A 23,049-nucleotide genomic window follows, 5' to 3' on the forward strand; every position below is an offset into this window, starting at 1 on the left:
CCCTGGGACTCAGAGAAGTGGCAGCAGCCCCAAAACGGGTGCGCACAAACCCTCCCCGCTTCTGACATGCTGCTAAAGCCTGCACTGGCCCGGGGCTGGGTTGTTCCTGCCCTCACTTTATATAAGGTTGCATGAAGAGAGAGAGAGAGAGAGAGAGAGTGTGCAAGTGTTCAATATATGATGTACCTACAGATGGTCTTTTCTAATCAATTTTGTGTTTGAGTTCAATATTCTTACTGTGAAAAAAGCCCCTAGATTAGCCATTTTAAAGACAGATGATCCCAGATTTTCAAAAGCTCTGGTGACATAAGCAGACCAGAAATCTCTTACCAATCCAGTACTGGATTCTATCAAACTTATACCAAAAGGTCAGTATAATTCTGAAGTAAACTATAAAACACTTTTGGGAGAGTTTCCATTTGTGTTTTAATGCAAGAAACCTATCCAGAGTTTAAAATATTTCTGAGTTAGTTAGTGCAGATTACTGTGTCACAAAGCAAGATAAGTTGCATGGATATGTTACCACAATGTATAGGCTTATAAACTCACTGCACCAAATCACAGAAGCTGTGCCACGGGATGTGGTAGCTTCTTTAACACACAGCAACACTGACTTCATGATTAAGGTGAAAAATCCTACATTCAATTTAAACAGCACAAGTAGTTTAGGGAAGCAAAACATAATCAATCAATTTGATTAAGACTGACCTCTCCAAGCAAATGGCAAGTAGATGGCATGTACCACATCATAGAGAAAGTGGGTAGAAGACAGCAGTCCTCACAAATGTATTAGTGTCCATCAAATTACGCAACGAAAGAACAATAGGGATCTACAACAAAATTCTCCAAAAGATGCCTTTTGTAGAAGGTAATTGTTTAGAAATGTAGAATTTTTTAAATCTAATATATACACCAGAAATTCACAGTTTCGTAGTTTGAACTTGATTTCAGAATTATATTAAAGCCTCCTGCTGGTATTTGTATTTAAATTATCCCCCCAAATCATAACTTTATCTTGGCCACCTTAATTCAAGTCCTTTTTTTATTTTCTATTTTGAAAAAATATAGTTTTATTATAAACATCAAACCATAATCGTACATCTGATAGAATTAAAATGGGGTTATAAGAATATATACTTTCATATAAGTTTACAGTTCTACTGCCTGTCAATAAAGCATTTCAATGTTTCAGATAAGAATCCCATTCATAACTGCAGCTCCAAACAGGAAAAGTTGCAATGTCCAAATTCATCTTCTCCAGTTCAAATCTTTTAACTCAATTTCTGTAGAAAGTCAAATAAAACTTAACAGTATATTCTCTATACACAGAAATCTCAAAAAAATATATCTTACAAGGTCAGTATTAAAAGTACTTTTAAATTTAAAAAGTCAGAAAGAAATATATATTATTAAGCTATGTATAAAAATACTACAGTTGTGGAACTGAAATATTATAAAAACAGGTGGTAAAAAGCCACATAATCTGCTCCTCCCAGAGAACAGAACATTTTTTGTCAGCTGATTTCTGAAAGCTGTATGAGAGAGAAACTGCAAGTCATCACATTTACAGGTGCCCTAAACCAGTGGTTTTATTGCAATTACATAGTGCTTTGAACCACAGCCAGGTAAAGGAATAAAAAAAGCTAAAAATAGCAGCAAGACGCACATTTCTGCATATTATAAAGTTTCCTTTTAAAATGTGTTTTTAAAACCAATACCATTGCCATTTTGCAGGTTTTTAATGTATTCATGTAACATTTATCATGCAAAGACTATGAGAATTTAGAAAATGATGCCATTTGATTTTGATGGAACTATGTAGTTTGATGAAGCCGAATAGTAAGTTGCTAACTGGAGAATACATTACCATTTCTATTGTTTCCTGTGAAAACAAGCAAGGCAAACAGTTTCAAAACTAGTTACCTTTATTTTTATATAGTCATGTGTAAACTGTTTATCAAATTTTTCAGCAAAAACAGTCTGAACATTTTTTGTCTAAATGTTAGACCATGCCTTTATATGGTTTTATTCAATAACAGGAAAATAACGGGAAATGGTTTAATCAAGGGAGCCATGAGCACATGAAAATGTTCGATGAACAGCACTTCGTAAACTTTTTGGTGGGGATTATAAAGAGGAAGGTGGTCTGTAACTTCATTACTGGAAAGAAACATTCGATGTATAAAGGAGACAGACATTCTTGATTGTTTCCTTCAAATATCAAAAAAGTATGGCTAGATTTGAATCTTGAGCATTCAGAGAAAGACAACATAACAACCTTAGTGGGCTTGAAAGTTCTTGTCTCTGTCCCTACATCATAATTTTATAGATACGAATGCAATAAAGTATCATCAAATTCTACGCTGACCTCTCGTACATCACAAGTCTTTACATTTTGCTCATTTAACCTTAAAATCAATCCAGTGACTTGGCTTAGCCTAGTGTTAAAGGGTGCCAATACATGTGCTCGGATGCACTACAATTAGAATGCATTGGAGCAGACTTGATTAATCGAGTCTAATTAGAATGCTCTAGCGCTGCTGCAGCCTCATGTGTATAAGTCCCTGTGGGTTTAAAAATGGCCGCTGGGGCACTTTACAGCTCATCGACGAGCTTTAAAAAAGCGTCCCACGGCCATTCTTAAATGCACAGGAGCTTAATACATATGACACAGAGGCGTTTTAATTAAAACAGCTGTCTGGGAGCTGCTCTAATTAAAATGCACCTCCACCCCCAAGCACGTGCATAGGCAGCTTTAGTTCCCAGACTCAAAATGGCCGTGCCACAAACTGACATCATAGTCTCTATCGTCTTCAATGCTCAAGGCCCTTCCTATGGCAGAAAATTAAATTACAGGAACAATACGCTCAAACTTGACAGGCAGTTCCCGTGCCAGCACTGCAAGGGAAGAGGAAAAAAACCCGAGACCCACATTCTAACCCAAAGGGAATACTGCTGCCCAACCCCAAGTTTGAAAAATCAGTTTGCTGAGAACATTTGAGCAAGACTTAGCAGCCAGGCACTTCAGAGGATTCAACACTGCTCTAACCAGTCTGGTATCCTATGAAGACCTGTAGAAATTCACCACTGCTTCAAAGGCAGACAAACCCTAGGATACATTTGGCTCATTGCGTACCAGTGATCAAATAAAGTCTTAGCTGGCCATTTCATGGAGCAACGGATAGCATCTTCACACGGTCCAAGTAATTCTTACATGCTTGCCAGGAGATAGGCAGTTAAAGTGAAACCTGCTAGATTAAGTTGTAGATCTGGCCTTTGTTCAACAAATCCATTGAGAAGGGCAAGTGTGCTGGAGGCTTTTCTGCAAGCTCCACTTTGTATACAAATAGAAAAAAAAAGATCTTTGTCACTCCCTTGGATCTCCTAGAATGCCTACTACCTCTTGATTTTAAAATATTATCTAACACTCAAGCATTCATCTTAGAATCTAATATTTACTGAAAAAGTATTTAAAAATGTGAAAAGTATGATAATTATCTCTTGTTCGTCCTTCACGGGCAAAGGTGATTGCATCCAGCATGGAAGAGGAGAAGTTGGGGGGGAAAGAGATAGAGAGAAAAGAATAGGAAAGAAACAAGGAGGGAGAGAAGAGAAAAAGGAGAGAGAGGAAAGAGAAAGGGGGTGGGAGGGATGCAGGTTAGGTCACATGGGTACGTAGGCGATTTATAAACCCAATCTTTGCCTTGAACAGTCTGCTGCAGCAGAGACAGAAAAGTGATGAGGCCTGGGTACGAGCTGGTTTCCCTGGCTACATTTCTTCATTGCCTCTGCCCTGTATTGCTGTTCGAAAGCCAATGCTCCATTCTGGATTGCTGACCTCCAGAATGGACGGTTGGAAGCAATTTATTCCCACAACTCCGGCTCAATGCCAAAACGTTTTAGGGACACCTTTAAGGCATCCCTGTACTGCTTCTTTGGTGCACCATAACAGCGTACTCCATTCGACAGTTCGCCATAGATTTTCTCCGGCATGCAAGTGTCGGACATTCTTGAAAGGTAGCCGGCGCATCTTAGCTGCGCCAGTTTCAGTAGAGAGCGAATACTGGGGAGAGCTGATCTTCCAAGCAACTCGGTGTCCAGAATCTTGTCCTGCCACTTGATCTTTACTATCGTTCACAGGCAGCACAGGTGGAAGTGGTTTAGTTTCTTGACATGACGTTGGTAGACAGTCCAGGTTTTCGCAGACATAAAGGAGGGTCAGGAGAACATTTCGTCCACATTCCAAAGCCTCTGCAGCCCCAGACTGACTTACGGAGTCTGCCAAAGGCCATGCTAGCTTTCACTAGTCTCGCGTTGACTTCATCGATGGTATTATCTAAATGGTATTATTTAATACTTCTCTATTTACTGGCCTGGCTGTACCACAGTGGCTAGCCTGCTGGGCTTCCAAGCCCAAGAGCCTAGGTTTAAGCCCTTTGCCCAGTATCCTCCTCTCTGATTGCTGCCCATGTCTGACAAAAGCCCTAACAAGTTTGCCACTCCTCCTCTTTGAAGGGGAACCTAAAGTAAGTTCTTTCTCCAGCTGTGGAGGGAACCGTCAATGGGTGCAGGGAGGGAGGGGAGCACCTCTTGTTGCACTGCACCCCCTGAGAGGGCCGTGGGGCTGTGCCGGGCTCTTCCCAGGGGGCACATGCCCCCAGATCTGTGCGCAGGACAACAGCAGGCTGCCACTGCAGGCTGGGGCCAGCAGTAGCACCAGGCTCTTCCCAGCATTCAGTGATTCCTGCCCGGAGCACCAGGAAGAGCCCAGTGCCGCCGCTAGCCCCAGCTTGCAGCAGCAGCCTGCTGTTGTCCTGCATGCAGATCTGGGGGCACGCACCCCCCCCAGGAAGAGCCCAGCACAGCCCCTCAGCCCACAGTCCTCCCAGGAGACACGGAGCAGCAAGAGGTGCGCCCCTCTGACGCACCTACTAACAGTTTCCTCTGCAGCTGGCGCCAGCCACTCCCAGGGCTGCCACAGCAGGGGCTGGAGTGAGTGCAAACAAGCTTTGCCGTGCCCCATGCCGCCAGGGGCTCCACTTCTTCCCACTCACCCCAGCCCCTGCTGCAGCAGCCCTGGGAACAGCCAACACCAGCTGCCTGTACCACAGCACAGCGCAGCTCAGGCATGGAGGGGACACACGCAGAGCTCAGTGCAGCCTGGTAGCTGCACGCAGCTGGCACCGGCCGCTCCCAGGGCTGCTGCAGCCAGGGCTGGGGTGAATGGGGCCCCAGCCCCATGGCGCTTTCCCCTCCCCCCCAGACTTACCTGCTTGAGCAAGGGGGCACTATACTGATCACATAAGAGCAAATTTATGTTGCATATAACAAATTATGGGTCTAAAAATGCTCATCACATAAGCAAATTCACACATACAGAACCCGAATAAATCAAGGGAAACCTGTACTTGAGTCCCTTGTTTAACCAGAGACCGGAGCAAGTAGGGAGTTTGCTAAGATGTTTGCCCAGAAACTCTCTTTTTCTCACCTTCCTTCACTGCAAAGTTGATGAGAGGAAGCAGGGAAAAGGGAATTTTCAGGACCAAAAAGCAGCAAACAGGCCAGCTTACAAGGGAGTTTGCTACGGAAGGTCTGCTTGGAGAGAGGGGCAGAAGGAGGGAGGTAGGCAGCGGATTTAAGAGACACAGAGAGAAGGCTGGAGGACATCATCACAATGCCTGAGCCACTGCCAGATCTTCCTCTGCTTGCACCTGTGAAGTGTCTGTCCAGGCAGGACTAACCATTCACTGTCGAGGCTTCCACACAGGTCAGTGATTTGGCACTGGGGACAGGAGGAGGCGGCGAGGCTCTGAAGCATCCTCGCTCATGAAGAGTTAATCAATTCAGTGCTGAAGGAGACCTCTAGGACTGTGGTGGAAGAACTGCCAGAGGTGGCGCTGGAGAAGGAGGACATGAACTCCCAGGAAGGTGGCAGCTGGAAGCTTGTGACCTCTAGCAGCATGCAGAAATCTTCATCTCCACCTGCATCAGTTTGGCTGGAGAACAGAGATGGAGTCCTAGCAAAAGAGGAGAAGGAGCACGTTCTGTCAGCAGAACAGGCCAGGCCGCCCCAGGGTTGGGAAGATATAAAACCACTGCCACCAAGAGGAAGCAACTGTGGGGGGACAGAGGCATCCATCTGCCAACTTGACCTGTTGTTTCAGGAGGCCTGCTGCTTGCCCAGAGTCCAAATCCAAGATGTCACAGAAGGACTCATCTGGCCCTCTGCTATTACCCCAGGCTGCTCATCCATGTGGGCACCAATGATACTGCTGGGGGGAACCCCAAGTAGATCAAAAGTGACTACAGGGCTCTGGATGCAAGGGTGGAGGAGACAGGGGCTCAGGTGTTCTCCTTGATCCTTCCAGACAAGGGGAAGGGCCCCAGCAAAAGCGGACACTTCCTGCACATCAATGCACGGCCGCACAGATGGTGTCACCTGCAGGGCTTTGGATTCTTCAACCACAGGATGTTGTTCCAAGAAGGATTGCTAGGAAGAGACGGGACCCACCTGACAAAGACAGGGAGCATCTTTACAGGCAGGCTTGCTAACCTAGTGAGGACGGCTTTAACTAAGTTGGCCTGGGGGACAGAGACCAAAGCCCTGAGGTAAGTGGGGAAGCGAGTGACCTAGAGGAAGCACAAGCAGGAGAGGCAAATATGGGATGCCTTCTGATTCCTTCCTGAGAAAGCAAAGCAATCAGGTAGCTACCTCAGATATCCGTGCGCAAATGCACAGAGCCTGGGAAACAAAGAAGAACTGGAAGTCCTTGCACAGACAAAGAACTATGACGTGACAGGAATAACAGAGACGTGGTAGAAGCTCGTATGACTGAAGCACGTCATGGATGGGTACAAACTGTTCAGGAAGGACAGGCAGGCAGCAGGCGCTCTATGTAAAACAGCTGTATCACTCAGAGCTCCAGTATGAACTAGACATAGGCCTATTGAAAGTCTCTGGATTAGGATCAGAGGAGAGAACAATAACGGTGGTGTCATGGTGGGTGTCTGCTACAGACTACCAGACCAGAAGGATGGAAATGGAGGAGGCTTTCTTCAAACAGCTAGAAGAAGTGTCCAGATCACAGGCCCTGGTTCTCATGGGGGACTTCAGTCACCCTGACATCTGCTGGGAGGGCAATACAGCAGTGCACAGGCAATCCAGGAAGTTTTTGGAGAGCATTGGGGACAACTTCCTAGTGCAAGTGTTGGAAAAGCCACCTAGGGGCCATGCTCTTCTTGACCTGCTGCTCAAGAAAAATGAATTGGTGGGGAGCATTGAAGTGGATGGAAACTTGGGCAGCAGCAACCACAAGATGACTGAATTCAGGATCCTGAGGAAATGAAGGAAGGAGAGCAGCAGAGTAAGGACCCTGGACTTCAGAAAAGCAGACTTTGCCTCACTCAGGGAACTGATAGGCAAGATCCCCTGGGAGGGGGCAAAGGAGTCCAGGAGAGCAGGTTGTACTTTCAAGAAGCCTTACTAAGGGTACAGGAATGAACCATCCTGATGTGTAGGAAGACTAGCAAGTACGGCAGAAGACCAGCTTGGCTTAGCAGGGAACTCTTCAACGAGCTAAAATGAAAAAAGGAAGCTTACAAGAAGTGGAAATTTAGACAAATGACTAGGGAGGAGTGTACGAGTATTGCTTGGGCATGCAGGGATGAAATCAGGAAGGCCAAAGTACAACTGGAGTTGCAGCTAGCAAGGAACATGAAAGGTAACAAAGGTTTCCACAAATATGTTAGCAACAAGAGGAAGGTCATGGAAAGTATGGGTCCCTTACTGAATTCTAACTAGAATTTAGCTGCCTTTTTTTATTTTTTAAACAGAAAGTATAAATTGACTAGTAGAGCAACTTACCCAAGAAGTACTTCATCTTCATCTGGCATTAAATCAAAATCGGTTGCCTAAAATGATATAGGCCTTAAGAATTCTTTTATACAGTAGGAAGGATTCTCTCCATTTTGAGAATCACAGGGTGACATTAAGACCTGTGATGAAAATCTATTAGCACAACCAAAAGTTTACCCACAAGAAAGGGAGAGGAGCCAAAAAGGAATACATCAAATGCAACTATAAATCAAGTCACGTATATCAGCGAGGAACATAGCAAATTGTATTTTTTTCATGAAGGCTTCATGTAGGCTTTTGCATTTTTTTGGTATTTAGGTTTTCTTTCTTTGTTTGACATTGACCAAAAAATTTAAACAATCTTTCTAATATGCCTTTAGGAAAGAAAACCCTTGCTCCATATACAAGCTGAGACTGTTTTAGACTCATGACTAAAACAAAGGTCCAGAGCCATTGTTTAGAGCTCAAGAGCTCAAAGGCCATTCATGCCCAGCATCTCATCTTTTATACAAACAGGCTCCAGCTCCAGCACCTCTGCCAAGTGCAACTGCAAAAGCAAAAGAAAAGCACAGAGAAAGTCCCAGTCTAAGATGCTGATTTTTGACCTAGAAAACCATAAACTCCTCTGGAATTAAGTAGTCATCATACAGCCCAAAGCACTGAGGTCATCTTGTTTATCCCAAGAGAAGATGCAACGCTCCTTCATATTTTCTGATGCCTAGGTCCTGTCTTTGTTCTAAGCAAGCTGATCGACTTCTTTCTCGTCTTCCAATGGGAAATACTAGTTTATTTCTCTCTTGAGATCCTTTCTGCATTTCAACTCACTCTGTGACTCCTTCCTTTCTACTTGTGTTGGGTGGAGTCCCAGAGCATTAAAGACTCTCTTGAGAATAACTTAATAAATTAAGCGCCCCCCACACCTCCCGGAGCATATCTATAAACACCCTAGATGCAGATGAACCAAACGAAATGGAATCCAGACAAGATGAGAGTGAGGGGATGATGGTATCACTGATGGGTTCAACCTCCCCTTGTCATTCAGGTTTACAGCTGGGTGGTGCTCCTGGATCCTCTGCTGCACCTGGATCTTCATTTGGCAGCAGTGGCCACAAGTACCCTTCACCAGCTCCTTTCTTTCATATTCAGATCTGGCCACCACCATCTACAGTTCTGTCACCTCCAAATTAGACTACTGCAACGTGCTCATGTGAGGCTGCTTTTGAAGCCTGGAAGAGGGAGCTGGTACAGAACAGGGATGGCTGTTGGGAGCATCTAACTCCAATCCTCCAGTGTGTGTGCTACTGCTCTACGAGCACAATTCAAGATGCCTGTTTGACCTATAAGGCCCTAAATAATCTGGGCCTAAGGGACTGCTTTCTCCCTTATGCCCCAGTGCAATCTTTATGGCCAACTGAGAGCAACATCCTGCAAATACCCTCAATGTACCAGGTCTGCTTGGGAAAAACACGTGAGAAGTCACTCTCAGTAGTTACCCCTCGACTCTGGAATTCCCTCCCTCTTCAGGCCCACTATCGCCTAAGCCCAGGCATCTTTCAGAAGCACTGTAAGACTTTCCTATCCGAGCAGGCATTTAGTAAACAAAGCCAGTCTCGGACATTGTTTAGTGGGTTTCTGTTCTACAATTTCTCCTGTTCTACGAGCAATTTTCCTGTTTTGCAAGTTACTCTGATCTCCTTTCATAAGCTGCCCTGAGATTCTGTTGGGAAGGGCAGCATACAAAAAATCAATGGTGGTGGCAACCATCAATCCTCCTGGATCATGGTGTACGTGTGAGAGCCACCGAGACCTTCAATGCATATGCCTGAGCAGGATTTTTTTTTGGAGGGGTGGAGGCTGCCCAGATCTTCCATCCTCCCTTTGGGCCACTGAGACAGAATCCAAAGACCAAACTGAGTCCAGATGTTTGGTGCCTCCATGGCTGTAGTTGTACAAGTGTCTGAAAATCAAACCCAGGTCTCCTGCGTGGTAGAGAAGGAGTCTACCACTGAACCACAGGGGACTGCATGCAAAATCAAGTAAGTAATAAATAATGTAGAGGGTTAAAGTTACCTGGCTTTCATCCTTGTGCCTTAATCCAACTGAAAATATAACATCTATCCTGCTATGAACAGGTGAAAAATTTTATTACTAGAGAGTGTCTGACTTTCTAAAGAGGACAGCCCAACTAATGTTCTGCTGTCACAATATGGTAACAATGTTCAATGGCAACTTCTGCAAGTGCCTATAAGCAGGTTTCTAATGATTTGGGTTGGGTGACTGGTTGTTCTGGGATAGGGTCTGATGATTTAGCAAAAAGAAACTCTTAGTATATTTTAATGTAAAGTTTAAATTCAAACAAGGTTTGTTTGAATTTAAAAGCAATTCATTCTATTTGCACAGGGCAAGTTTTTGCTATTTCATTCCACTTATTCAAAGTTTGCTGTACCAACTTCAGTACTTTAAAGGGAAAAAGAAAACCCCAATCACCTCTTTTATAGCGGATTTTCTGTACAGTAAGTAAGATCAATGGCTGCCCCACAATCGCTACAAATGCAAAGTTTCTAGGATGAACTGCACAGCATATTTTTAAAGTCATTTCTTCTTAACCTTTCCAAAATCTTAATTTTAGAAGCAGCCACCTGTCTACCAAGAAAAGCTCAATAAAAATCCTGTTGTGTAGCATCTATAAATAAGAAGATACTGATATAAGTTCTGGGAAGTGGGGGAGTTAAAGGAGAGAAAATAAGCTGCTCTTCATGCATGAAAAATGTTCCAATAACTTTCTGATTCTCCAAATGTTGAGGGCAAACTAGGTGGCACATGAGGTTGGCACAGTTAAAGACCAGTAGTTTCTCTAGCCAAAGGCACACAAGAAAATGGTTAGCATCATGTCCAGCTTTCTTTAGTTCCCCAGCCAAAGCGACCAGATGACAGCTGGACTGACTGTCTTCAGCAAAAGTCCAGAGCTAGGTTCAAACTTAGGCTTCTGAATGCCATAGCACAGGGGCAGGCTGTTTAAAGCAACTTGCTCCCGTCTTTCACAGTGATAACCTTATCTATGATGTCTACAAAGAACCATCTGCAAACAATGGCTAAGCAAGCAGCAAACCAAGATCTCTGCTTTATACATTCCAACCTGCTTAGTTCACAGCGACCTTATCTCCCCAGCACCACCCATGACAAACCGCAGCGTGTAGGCAAAACTTCCAACTCTTGGAACAGGATCTGTTTTTTCATTCATATCAGAATATCATGAGGTGTACATTTGGAAAAAGGCAATGGCTGATCCCTAATCCACTAAACACTACTCAAATACAAACTAACAGAAGCAGCAAAATTAAGCTATTCAAAAATGCGCACTATTTGGTTAGACAGAAGAAAATGAAACCTTTCATTTCTTTCAATGATACTACCTAAATTCTTGAAAAAAAATTATAATATACACACACACGATGTATATACACATGTGTACATACACACACCATTGTTTTTTAAAAGTTAATCTTTCATTATATTATATACGAAGATATGCTTGGATCTACTCAACAGGAAGACAGCTCTTCTATCAAATATTTAACAGAAGAACCACAGAAAGTTAACTGCTGTTCAAGTTTTCCTTAAATAAATAAAGTCACTGTTATGCAAAGTTGTTCTACAAAAGTCATTTTCTTAGAAGTACTCACCACTAAGTCCCAGTTATTTTGTTCAAGCAATGTAATGGCTTCATCAATATTTTCAATACCGGTACATGCCTTAAGGAGAAAAAAAAAGGAAAACATAGTAAACACAGGAGAAAAAGAGAAAAAGATAGTAATTTAAGAACAGAATTCAGAATAATATTAACGCTTTAAAATGTAATTAAGTTGGGTAGAAGTACACATAAGATGCACATCTTTCATACTCATGGAGAGATAAAAGACAGTTCTACAGCAGCATGTGTATTAACAAAATTAAAATTAGTAAGGGGAGGCTGAAATCTAACTGGACTTTGAATGGAAAAGATTACATACAGGCACTAGCCTGGCTAAATCAGTATTTTTAAGTTTAATCAATCAAAAATACATGAAGTCTCTAAAAAGTAATTGGAAAGAGTAAGAGATTTTGAATGCTATTCCCTACTGTCATTGCTTCTTCAGCAAAAACTGCTGGATGCTCAGAGTCTTGAAAAATAAAGCTACTTAAGCAGGAAACTACCTTTAGCCTCCCCCAATCTCATATACACCTTAAAAAAAAAAAAAATCCTGGCCTGCCACCCTTTCTGGATGCTTTAAATATGCCCGAATGAGTCTGCAAGAGAACTTTAGCTGACATGCGCTTTAAGGCCGTGGTTCCCAATCTTTTGTGAGCCACGACCCCTCTTCTGTGTTCACAAAAAATACAAACTTCTGGTCAGTTCACAGCCATGTGTGACCCATTTCTGGTTCAAATTTATCTGCAGTAACGGACTTTTTGCACCAGTGTCAAAATCAAGCCAAAGCATCATTGGTCAAAATACATATGATCTAAATCTGGAGAAGGACGTTCTTAGTAACACTATCACAGAGATCAGACATTTGTTTGCTTATCTTTTGTCACTGACATTACAGCAATGCTGGTGCATAGCCACAATTAGGACAACATCTTAGTAAAACAAAATATTTTGATTGGTTTAAGACATTCAACATTCCCCAATCAAATCATACCACTTAGAAGCATCTCTGTAAATTCCTGGGTCTATTACAGAGCTCTAAAATAAACCTGAGTACCCAAACAGTGATTAAATACAATATGTGCACTATGAAACCAGTGGAAGTCATCAAGATACTTTATAGGAGTGCCAAGTACTAATAATTATTTACAATGAATATGTGACTGCAACTGGTTTCTCATTACCTTATTTCTCATTACTGCCAAACTCCACTAAAAAGTACAACCTACTCTTAAGAGACCCTGCAAGAGTTATGTTCTAGGATTCTGTTTGAGGTCTTGAAATTCAAATTCAATCGCAAAATAAAAATGTTCTTTGTAGGGCTGTCAATTAATCATGGTTAATGCGCACAATTAATGCGTTAATTGTTCGTGTTTAAAAAAAAAAAAAATGAACGCATTAAATTGTACACATGGTTTTGGAACCTGAGCCCAGGCTCTGCTCCACTGCCATCACCGCCACCTCTGGGCCACCCTGAAGTGCAGCAGCGCCAGCACAGAGGACCACAGGGCAGCCCAGGTAAGGGTTCCAGGAGGCTGCAGCGCAGTTGGGGCAGAGGCACGCAACAGATGCAGACGAGCAGCCACAGCCTGCAGGCACCCAGGAATGCAGCCCAGCAGCATGTGGAGCAGTGCCCGGCAGCCAAGTCTGTGAAAGGGAAGGGGCATGGGGGAAGAAATGGAGGGGTGCAGATTGAGGCCCCCCACAGTGAGGGAGCAAGTGGGGCTGGAGCAAGTTGTAGGATGGAGCTGCAGGCGGCTCATCCAGGGGCATGGGGCGGGCCACTCCTGCTGCTGTGCACACCCTGGGGAGGTATGGTGGGGGCATGTGCCCCCCCCCGATTTGTGTGCAGGGTGGAGGCAGGACACCACTGTGTGCTGGATTCTGTGCCCTGCTGCCATTGCCCCAGGAGCCACACAACACCATGTTATACCTCCTGCTGCTGGGCAGGCAGGGGATATGGCACAGCCAATGCACAGCTCCTGGGCCAAAGGCAGCAGAGCACAGAGCCCCAGCCCGCAGCAGCAAGCTGCTTCTGCCCCATGCACAAATCCAGGGAACATATGCCCCCCATGGCATCCCTGGGGTGCACACAGAGGTGGGAGCAGCCTCCCCCATGCCTCTGAACGAGCTGCCCACAGCTCCGTCCCATGACTCACCCCGGCCCCGGGGCCTCATTCATCCCAGCCCCACTCCCTCCCTCACCATGGGGGCTTCAGTCTGCCCCCTCTGTCCCTTCTTCCCACACACTTACCTGCTGGGCAGTGTCTCTGTCTGCCCCTTACTCCCAAGCCATAGCCCTCCAGCCCTGCTGCTGCCCCTCACTCCTAATCCACAGAACCCCCCCTCCCCAGGCTCCAAACCACACACACACACCCCCACAGCTCCCCACCCCTTCACAAAGTACTCCCCCACACACCCACCCCCCAGCCATACAAAGTACCTGAACAATTTTGCGTAACTTTTGAGTTTTTCGGCACATAATTTTGAAGTTAACTGTGCGATTAAAATTTGACAATCAGCTGACTGTCAGTCCCAACAGCAGCTGAGCGTCAGGTCCTCCTCATGCAGGGCTGCAGCGCCTGACTTTCAACTTAACAGAGCGTGGAGCAGGGAGGAAGCTCAGGATAACCCCAGAGTCCCCCTGCACTAGCAAGTAGTAAGGAGCAATTGGGATCTGATCCCCGATCCCAAAATCCAGCCTCCTGCTATGTATATGTGGCATGGCAGGAGGCACAATTCTTGGGATCAAGGATCAGAGATCATTGTGCCATTAAATGAACATGTGCCAGGGACCCCAGTAATATAACTAAGTCTTTCTGTACCTGCTTTGACCTTGACCACCACCTATTTCAGTGCAACTCCTGTCTACTGCAACGGTCAGAATGGGCGTCCTCCATGCCTCAACACTAAAGCAACTTGGGGGATCAGAAACAACCCCTTGAGAGCAATCGGAATTGAATAGAAGTTGGTGCATTATGCAGTTCACTAACATGACATTCTTTTCCCTCTCCCTGTTTGAGGTAGTTAGAAGTCTGCTTACTTGTGATTAACCAATTATAGTTTTGCAACCCAACCTGAACATTATGAAAACACAAATAATGCAACTAGATCCACATTCAAGGAGGAAAAAAAAGGCTTCATTTTCTGCTCAACTGAAAACTGTAATGAGGCCTTTGTGGCTACAGCAGCTACTTAGCTACCCAGAGCAGCAATGAATCCAACAGACACCCCTGATGGAGGGTGTGGTCATAACCACTGACAATTGCTCAGTATATTTTTTCCCTCTCCCTAATAATACCAGGTCCGACCGCTAAAAGTAGACATGTTTACAAATATTAGTAAAGAGCAGATGTTGCTGAATTCTGCTCACTGTTCTGTTCAATCATGTAGGAAGGCTAGACTGCTGTTGTAGCCATGGTGATCCAGGAAATATGGGAGAGCACCGTGCCCATCAAGAGCTTAGAGCTCAAGTACCTGTAGTTCATTATTAACTACACCAAAGAGCCACACATAGGCTGGCAAAATTCCCCATACAAAAGGGGCTGAAACATTCACAACTGCTCCTACTAATGAAGTGGGATTTGGTATATATTTTTCATATACCTTTCTATGAACACTTTTCCATCCAAAACACTTATGTCTACTGCTCTGAACATTTCTTCAGTGTCGGTATTGTCACTGCAAAGTATGAACCTGTCTCACTTTTTTTTAGGTTTTTTGTGACCAGTTGTCTCTCAAGTACACAGTTAGCAATCCACTGGCCATGTCCCTAGCCAGCTCTCCCTCCCTCCACCCTGATTTGCACAAGCGAACTGAAAATCCACATCATTCTTTGTTGCTTAAGGTCATGGATATATTAACAGTGTGCGACCCAATTTACCTCTCTCACCATGGGCTAAGCTACTGAAGCTTAGCTTCCATTTGCTGCAAGGCAAAAACATGCATACAAGCAGCTAAGACAGTGCCTGTTCCCTTTACCATGTAGTTAATGGTTTGTATGTTCATATGATAAAGTAACTTCATGTGTAAACTTCCATTTTTTCCTTTTTCCTCAACCAGGTTGAATCACTTTTGGCTGACTGAAAAAATGATGGGATGCAAGTGTGTAAGTAATATACTACCTTTTAAGGCCTGTGAAACAGATATGTTCCTGTTTCTTTGTACACCCTGACTTTATAAAAGGTTACAATACTGGTGCATTATTAAATAGATGCGTTCATGGCCAAAGTTATGGGGAACAGAAATACTGCCTTAACAGATAAAAAGTCTAGGGACATGAAGCAAATTGATTTGAATCCCAAACAACAGACTTAGGTTCTTCTCATCTCCAGTAGGGCTGGCACTCTTGTTAGCTTTAAAACCCATACAGATGACTGGAAACAATATCTACTGCTTCCAGATATTACTGAACTACCTTTTCTCGTATCAGAAACCAGATGTTTTTCCAGAATCATGCATAAGCGATGGCTTTCTGTTGCTGTAGTGAGGTCCCCCTTCATACAGGTCTCACCAAGGAGTTGACAAGTGAGCAGGTGCTCCATAGCCCGCACTTCACCACATTCACATATATTAGTGTCATTAGAATAGCCCCATTTGATCTCATTTCTGATCTTCCAGTTTGTTGTCCAATTCAGGCATTGCCATGTTGGCCAGCCTAGATCAGCCCCTCTGGAAAGGTCCTCCTGCGGTTTCAGGTTCATTCCAGAGCCTCAGTTGCACCCAGCCATTGTGTCCAATGGGGCAGCACTGGTCACAAAACTCTTTTGCATTTTAAACCATTTAGTTACTTCTGTGTGACCATAGAGTGGGTGCCTGGATCCATCTGTCGTGATCTTTCTTTTTGGACTGCTAATCATACTTTGTAATAGCTTGTTGACAGATTTCCCTCCAAGTTCTGGAAGGTTCAAAACTACAGCCGATTCAAACCCATTCCCTGTGCCAAAGGAAAAGTACATGTTATATACTCAGGTATCCTCTGTTAACGGTGGTTAGAGACACAAATGGCAATCCTGTATGCCTAGTTCCTAGCAAAATACCGAACTTGCCTCCAATTCTTTTGTCCATGTTATCTTCATTGCACAAGTGAGCACCAAGGAGAGTAACCCCCAGAAAAACAGGGTCAGAAGGTGAATGGTTCTACCTTACCTATAGGACTCAAGCACATGTGCAATGCTAAAATCTGGAAACAACTTGAATGATAAGAAATTAATAACTGTGGTGTTGACATTCTTGGTATGAATGACCAGAGACAACCGGGGGCAGACTGTATCAAACGGAACCAGAAAATCATGACCTACTCGGATACCCAGCTCAATGGAGAGAAGGAGCTGCCCTGATAAGATTAAGTGGCGCAGCACAAAAAGCCATACAAGATTAGGAGCTGGTAACAGCTGAGTAAGTGCAAGCTTCCAAATATTAAGCATGAAGATAGCAATCATTCAGTGCTTCACCCCCACACGTAAGTGCAATAAATGAGTGCAAGGAATGCTTCATCCCTACAAGTGAGTGCTGTGAAAACGTCAGTATGCATGACAGAAGCTCATTATGGAATCCCATTTGCAATCTAATCACTGCTTTCTGTTTAGAAGCTCCGCTTCCTGCAGTCCCTTCACAGTATCTGATGAAGTAAGCTGCTGGTTACGAAAGCTTATGCGATGTCTCTGATTTAGTGGTCTATAAGACGCAAATCTATCCTGCCTTCTTTCTGAGTTGACACTAACACAGCTAACTACCTCTCTTTCCTCACTGTCACTACTTGCCGTAAATCAGTTCCGAGTATGTCAACGGCTTTGCTCAGTCAACGATCATCATTGGTGATATGTTCCCACATATCCCACAGGATAATCATACAGAAAAGTTTCCCTAGATTGGTAATAGGGTGATAATTCCAATTATGGTCACTTTCATGGTTCACAATTATGGTCCTTTCAACTACCAATAGAAGGAAAAAAAAATTAAAATTATTTTTGAAGTTGGATTGGTTTTTTTACCCCTTTGGGACACTCAGGCATAAGCAGGCAACAAGCATCATTTGTCCATCACCAATTCCTCCAGACATAAGAAAACTCAAAGAAAAATGGAGCTTGAACTTAAAGCTGTCAAACATGTTATATTGTCCATCTTCATGGACTTGGATTCCATCTATAAGGTAGAAAAGGTTTAGAGGACCTTCAGAAAGATATAGGTTGAGAAGCCCAAGAATATACTGGGATTTTCGGAGGAGGAAGAGAGCGTGTGAATAAGGAAACAGACAAAACTGTACCACCTCAATGCTACCGGGCACAAGAAAATTATCTGTTTAGTTATATCATTTCTATTTGTTAAACTGGTAATGCTATCAAAAAAGGAAAGAAAAACAAACACATATGGATGAGCAGGCACAGGAAGTAGAGGTGGCAGCCAAAAAAGTGGATCTGAGAATTCTTAATCAAAACCACAAAAAGGCTAGCAAGCAACTTCAATCACAGTTGCATTGGGTCAGTAAAATATAAACACGGAAATACTCTCACCATCCCTAAAGAACAAATAAAACGATTTTATAATGAAAGCAGTCAACCCATAATGAAAACGGACTCTCGCTTGAAACAAAATTCAACTTTGACACTATACACAAGATGGAAGAATATGACATTAGTTGTGAAGAAATTATCTTGGGGAACTGTTCAAAATAAATGTTGAAGGCGTGTTGAAAAATATGCTACAGATCTTCAGGGAATGGGTGATTGAATCAACCTTGACAGAACGGTAAAAGGGAATTATGAAGTTACCTAAGAAAGGGTAAATGTAAAGTGACCATAACTGGGATCATCACCCTGTTACCAATCCAGGGAAACTCTTCTGTATGATTATCCTGAACAGAACCCACAATACCCTCAACACTTCAAGAAGCAGGAGTTGGTTCAAGAAGCAGCAGTCACCCCCATACCATGTTTTCAGCTACACACTATAACTGTACAAAGCAAAGAATGCAACACATCTTAAATTTTCTGAATTTCCTGAAAGCCTTTTACAGCCTAAGCAGAGGGACTTTGTAGCAGATACTGGAAATCTATGCATCCCCTTTTAAAGTTATTCAGAACTTCACAAATCTTTATTAAGATCCAAAACATGCTGTGATATCTAGTTAGGAATTAACTAACAGGTTTGATATTACCCCTGGACTTTGACAAAAGGGAAGTTCTCTCCCCTTTGTTGTTTAGGATCACAATTGAATTTGTTGCATGTAATACATGTGGTATAAAAACTGGAATGCTAAGCACTACTGTTTAGCCACAGAACAGTCCAGTTCTCCAGTGATAATATTTATGCCCTGAATATACTGGAAAAAACACAGCAAAGAGACTGATAGCCTAGTCAGAACTGCAGAACAAATAGGTTACTGTCAAAAAGTCAAAACAAGTCTGAAGAAGATGGAGGGGGGAAATTTAATAGCATCCTTCAACTACCTGAAGGGCGGTTGCAAACAGGATAGAGCTACACTGTTTTCAGTAGTGGAAGATGACAGAACAAGGAGCAATGGTTTCATGTTGAGGCTAGGTGTTGGGAAGAACTGTCACCAGGAGGGTATTAAAGCACTGGAACTGGTTGGACCATCATACTCAATGCGTAATCATCAATGGCTCAATGCCTAGCTGGAAGGAAATATCAAGTGGGGTTCCCCAAAGGTCTGTCCTGGGTTGAGTATTGTTTAATATCTTCATTAAGGACTTGGACAATGGGACTGAGTGCACACGTAGCAAATCTGCGAACACCACCAAGTTGGGTGGGGTTGCAGACATTCTGTAGGGTAGGGCTAGGATTCAGAATGACCTGGATAGACTTGAGAAGTGGTCTGCAATCAACCAGATGAGATTCCACAAGGATGAGTGCAAAGTCTTGCAATTATGATGGAATAACTGCATGCTCAAATACAGACTGGGGAATGAGTAGTGAGGCTGCAGTACTGAAGAGAAGGACCTGGGGATTACAGCAGATTGTAAACTGAGTGAGCTGACACTATGCTTTTGCTGAAAAGAAAGAAAGGGAAAAAAAAGCTAACCTCAGACTGGGTTGTATTAACAGGAATGTCACTTGCAAATCAAGGGAAGTGACTCTTCCACTCTATTCAGTGCTGGTGAGGCCTCACCTAGGGTACTGTGTCCAGTTTTGGGCCCCACACTTCAAGAAGTATGTGAATAGTTTAGAAAGAGTCCGGCACTAAGCAACAAACATCATTAGGTGCCTCAGAAGCAAGACTTATGAGGAGAGAGCTAGGGTTGAAAGAGCTAGGTTTATTTAGTTTGGAGAAGAGAAGACTGACAGGGGATTTGATAACTGTCTGCAAATACCTAAAGGGCAATTACAGAGGATGGAAATGGGCTTTTCTCCATGACCATAGAGGACAGGACCAGGAGCAATGGCCTCAAGCTTCAGTAGGAGAAATTCAGGTTGGAGATCAGGAGGAACTGTCTGACTATGAGGTTGGACAAACACTGGAACAGGCTACCTAGAGAAATTGTGGAATCTCCATCTTTGGAAAGTTTTAAGAGCAGGCTGGACTGACACTTGGTTTGGGATGCGGTAGTCAGGGATGATCCTACCTTGAATAGGGGCTAGACTGGCTAACCTCATGAGGTCCCTTCCAGTTCTACTTTCCTGTGTTCCTATGAAGGTCAAAGCAATTCTGTTTGATCCAACTGTTCTAGGAACTGTGCTAGCAAGTTTATTACCTGCATGCTAGGTAGGTCACTGACTGTGGTCACTGACTGCACCTCTAGTATTTTAACTCAAACGGGTTCAGCAAGCTTTTCTAAAACTTACCCCGGAAGTCTATCAGCAGCTGCGCTCTTTTTGTTATGAATCTTTTTGTAGCAGTACACTAAGTACAGTCCTGCATGGTTAGAAACAAGGCACAGCAACAAATCTACGCAAAGGAAATTAAACAGCTTTCAGAGTAGATAACTTCCCTGGATATTCCAGAGTAAAGGGATGAGATAACTATCAATATTTTTTTAGTGTATGTCCCCTCCCAGATTGCAATAGCTGTGCAAATACTACAGAAGTCAGGAGGTGGACTTACTGTAGCCACACTTAAAGAAAGCAAACAACAGGCTCCCTAGCAAGCCCTGTTTGGTAGTTCCATCACCTCCAGAGATCAGCAATATGAACAAGTTAAAAAACTGTCCCAGGACAGGACTGGTTGGCAATGAAGGACTTCTTCCTCATGCATCTAATTGTGGGAGAAGTTAATATGAATGGCCCTGCCTCACCTCCTGAGCCCAAGTGGGTCTTTATAGGACCTCTGGCAGAAATGATTAAGTGGAAAATAAAAATCAGTTGGCCACATCTTGATTTTAACACAGCAAAGGCAGCCTCACATTCTAAAGAATTATTTTTCTAACTTCCCCAGGTGGACTGACAGGAATTCATCTTTCTTTTCTAGGATAAAGGTTAATCAATTAAAGTTGTTATTCTTCTGGCTCCATTCCCCTTCATGTATGCCTTTTAAGTTGGTACTAAGAGAGAGGCTGTTCGCCCTCTTAGCGTGAGGTCAGGCAGAAGGCTGAAACTATGCTAGTTTGGGGGCACAAGCCTTCATAGCCAATAACCTACTTTGCTATGAAAGGACTAGCAGAAAGAGAGGGTTTTTATATAAAAGGGAAAGGGACACGGAAGGGATGCTGCTAATTTATACAGGCATAAAATTGTATTATGTCCCAACTCATAAAGAAGTTATCAAGTTTTCCAAAGTCTCAGATTGTTTAGCACCTATGAATATTGCAATCACAGGTTTGTTCATACAAAAGTGGATCTGAATATTCAATCTCATTGTAAGGTCAAATACTTCTAAAAAGCGCAATAAATTTCTCATTCTTCCCATCACTATTCAAAATATTCCTACAGCTTTGACATTTAGGGGAAAGGAGGGTTGTTTTGTGTGTTAAGTCATACTGAGTTGCATGAAATCGCACACACCAAATTCATATTCCATTCAATAGGGAACAAGAAGAAACAGCTTTTCTACATTTCTTACTCTTAGCTCATGCCATGACATCACACCTCTGAAAATACTGTTTGCTTGTTAACTAGTGTCAAGCCTTGCATCTTCTCAGCGGCCAGCCAGCTGCCTCTGGATCAAGCAAAGGAGCTCAGAGACAAGCATTAGCCTTAGCTGTATTTGCTCGCTTCAAGACCTCATCTGCAAACTTAATATACCAAAGTCATCTTCACAACCTAATGTTTAGCTATATACATTCATTTGAGTATTTGTACAACTGTGTTACAATGCTCCTCTTATAAAAAGATAAAAGTAGGGGATGTATAGGTATATGATACATTACACCAGGGTCATCAAATTGGCAACCCATGGGCTGAAGGGTTAAGTTGCAGCCTTGAGGCTCCTGCCCAGCTGCTGATCCCTGCATCGCTCCAGCTCCCCTTCCTCCTATGCTTTCGCTGCCAGCCCCTGCCCCAGTAAGCAGGACTCGGAAGGGCAGTGCAGCGTGGCACAGCCAGGGGAGTGAAGGATGAGCCTGGGGCAGCGCAGTAGTGGGGGCAGCATGTGGTGCAGTTGGCAGCGGGTGGGAATGCATGTGGCATGAGGCCCATGGGACTCACAGCTTGCCTTGGCGGGACGCATGAGCATACAGTCCCTACTGGTTCAGCCCACAGGGGGTTCAGTCCTTACCCACTTAGAGGTTGGACAGCCCCGAGCTGGCCCAGCCTTTTCTATCATTGTCTTTCATAGATTTCATAGACATTAGGGCTAGAAGGGACCTTACGAGATCATCAGGTCCAGCACCCTGCCCAAGGGCAGGAGGTCAGATTACCCAAGCAAGGTAAGCATCCAGGAGTTTCCTAAAAAGTATCCAGAGTAGGTGCTTGCACCACTTCTGGGGGGAGTCTAGTCCAGACTCTGGAGACTCAGACAGTAAAGAAGTTTTTCCTTATGTCCAGTCTATAACAGTCTACCAGCAGTTTGTAACCGTTAGACCTTGTCTTCCCTTGGCGTGCCCCGGTGAACAGATGTTCTCCTAGCTCCTGATGCACACCCCTTGGATAGGTATAAGCCGCCACCAAGTCACCCCTGAGCCTTGGCTTCTCCAGGCTGAAGAGTCCCGTGCCCCTCAGTCTCTCTTCATAAAGCCTGTTCTCTTGACCTATAATTATGCACGTGGCTCTCCTCTGGACTCTTTCATATTTTTTCCTTTTAGGAGCATTTGAAGATTTCTTGATTTAAAAGTCTGTTGACAAATACTTAGAAGTTCACAAGTCAGATGTGGAGGGAGGGAGAAGGAAAATCAAAATACTAATTTAGTACGTACAGTTTTATCCAACACAGTCATGTTTCATTTCTTTTCCTACCTATATCTGCTTGTCAATTTAGATTATATACCCATTGGATCAAGGACCTAGCCATCTTCCTAAAGGTCTCCCCATAAAGCTATCACCTTTTGGGTGCTCCAAGAACAAACGTTCTACATCCTGGTCTCCCCCTTTGTTCTTTGTTACCGCACAGTTGCAT

The 23,049-nt window shown here is 43.7% G+C and overlaps 1 protein-coding gene across 2 annotated transcripts in view; it reads right to left on the reverse strand.

Moving 5' to 3' along the window:
* FAF1 (Fas associated factor 1) overlaps window positions 1-23,049 on the reverse strand; it is a 289,347-nt gene that overhangs the window by 254,056 nt on the left and 12,242 nt on the right. For both annotated transcript variants that reach the window (XM_059727821.1, XM_059727822.1), the window contains one exon: window positions 11,539-11,607. In XM_059727821.1, the coding sequence (XP_059583804.1) occupies window positions 11,539-11,607 (69 nt within the window). Of the gene's footprint in view, window positions 1-11,538; window positions 11,608-23,049 lie in introns of those variants that run through there.

Source organism: Alligator mississippiensis, chromosome 5, assembly GCF_030867095.1.
Source record: "Alligator mississippiensis isolate rAllMis1 chromosome 5, rAllMis1, whole genome shotgun sequence".
Lineage (NCBI taxonomy): Eukaryota > Metazoa > Chordata > Crocodylia > Alligatoridae > Alligator > Alligator mississippiensis.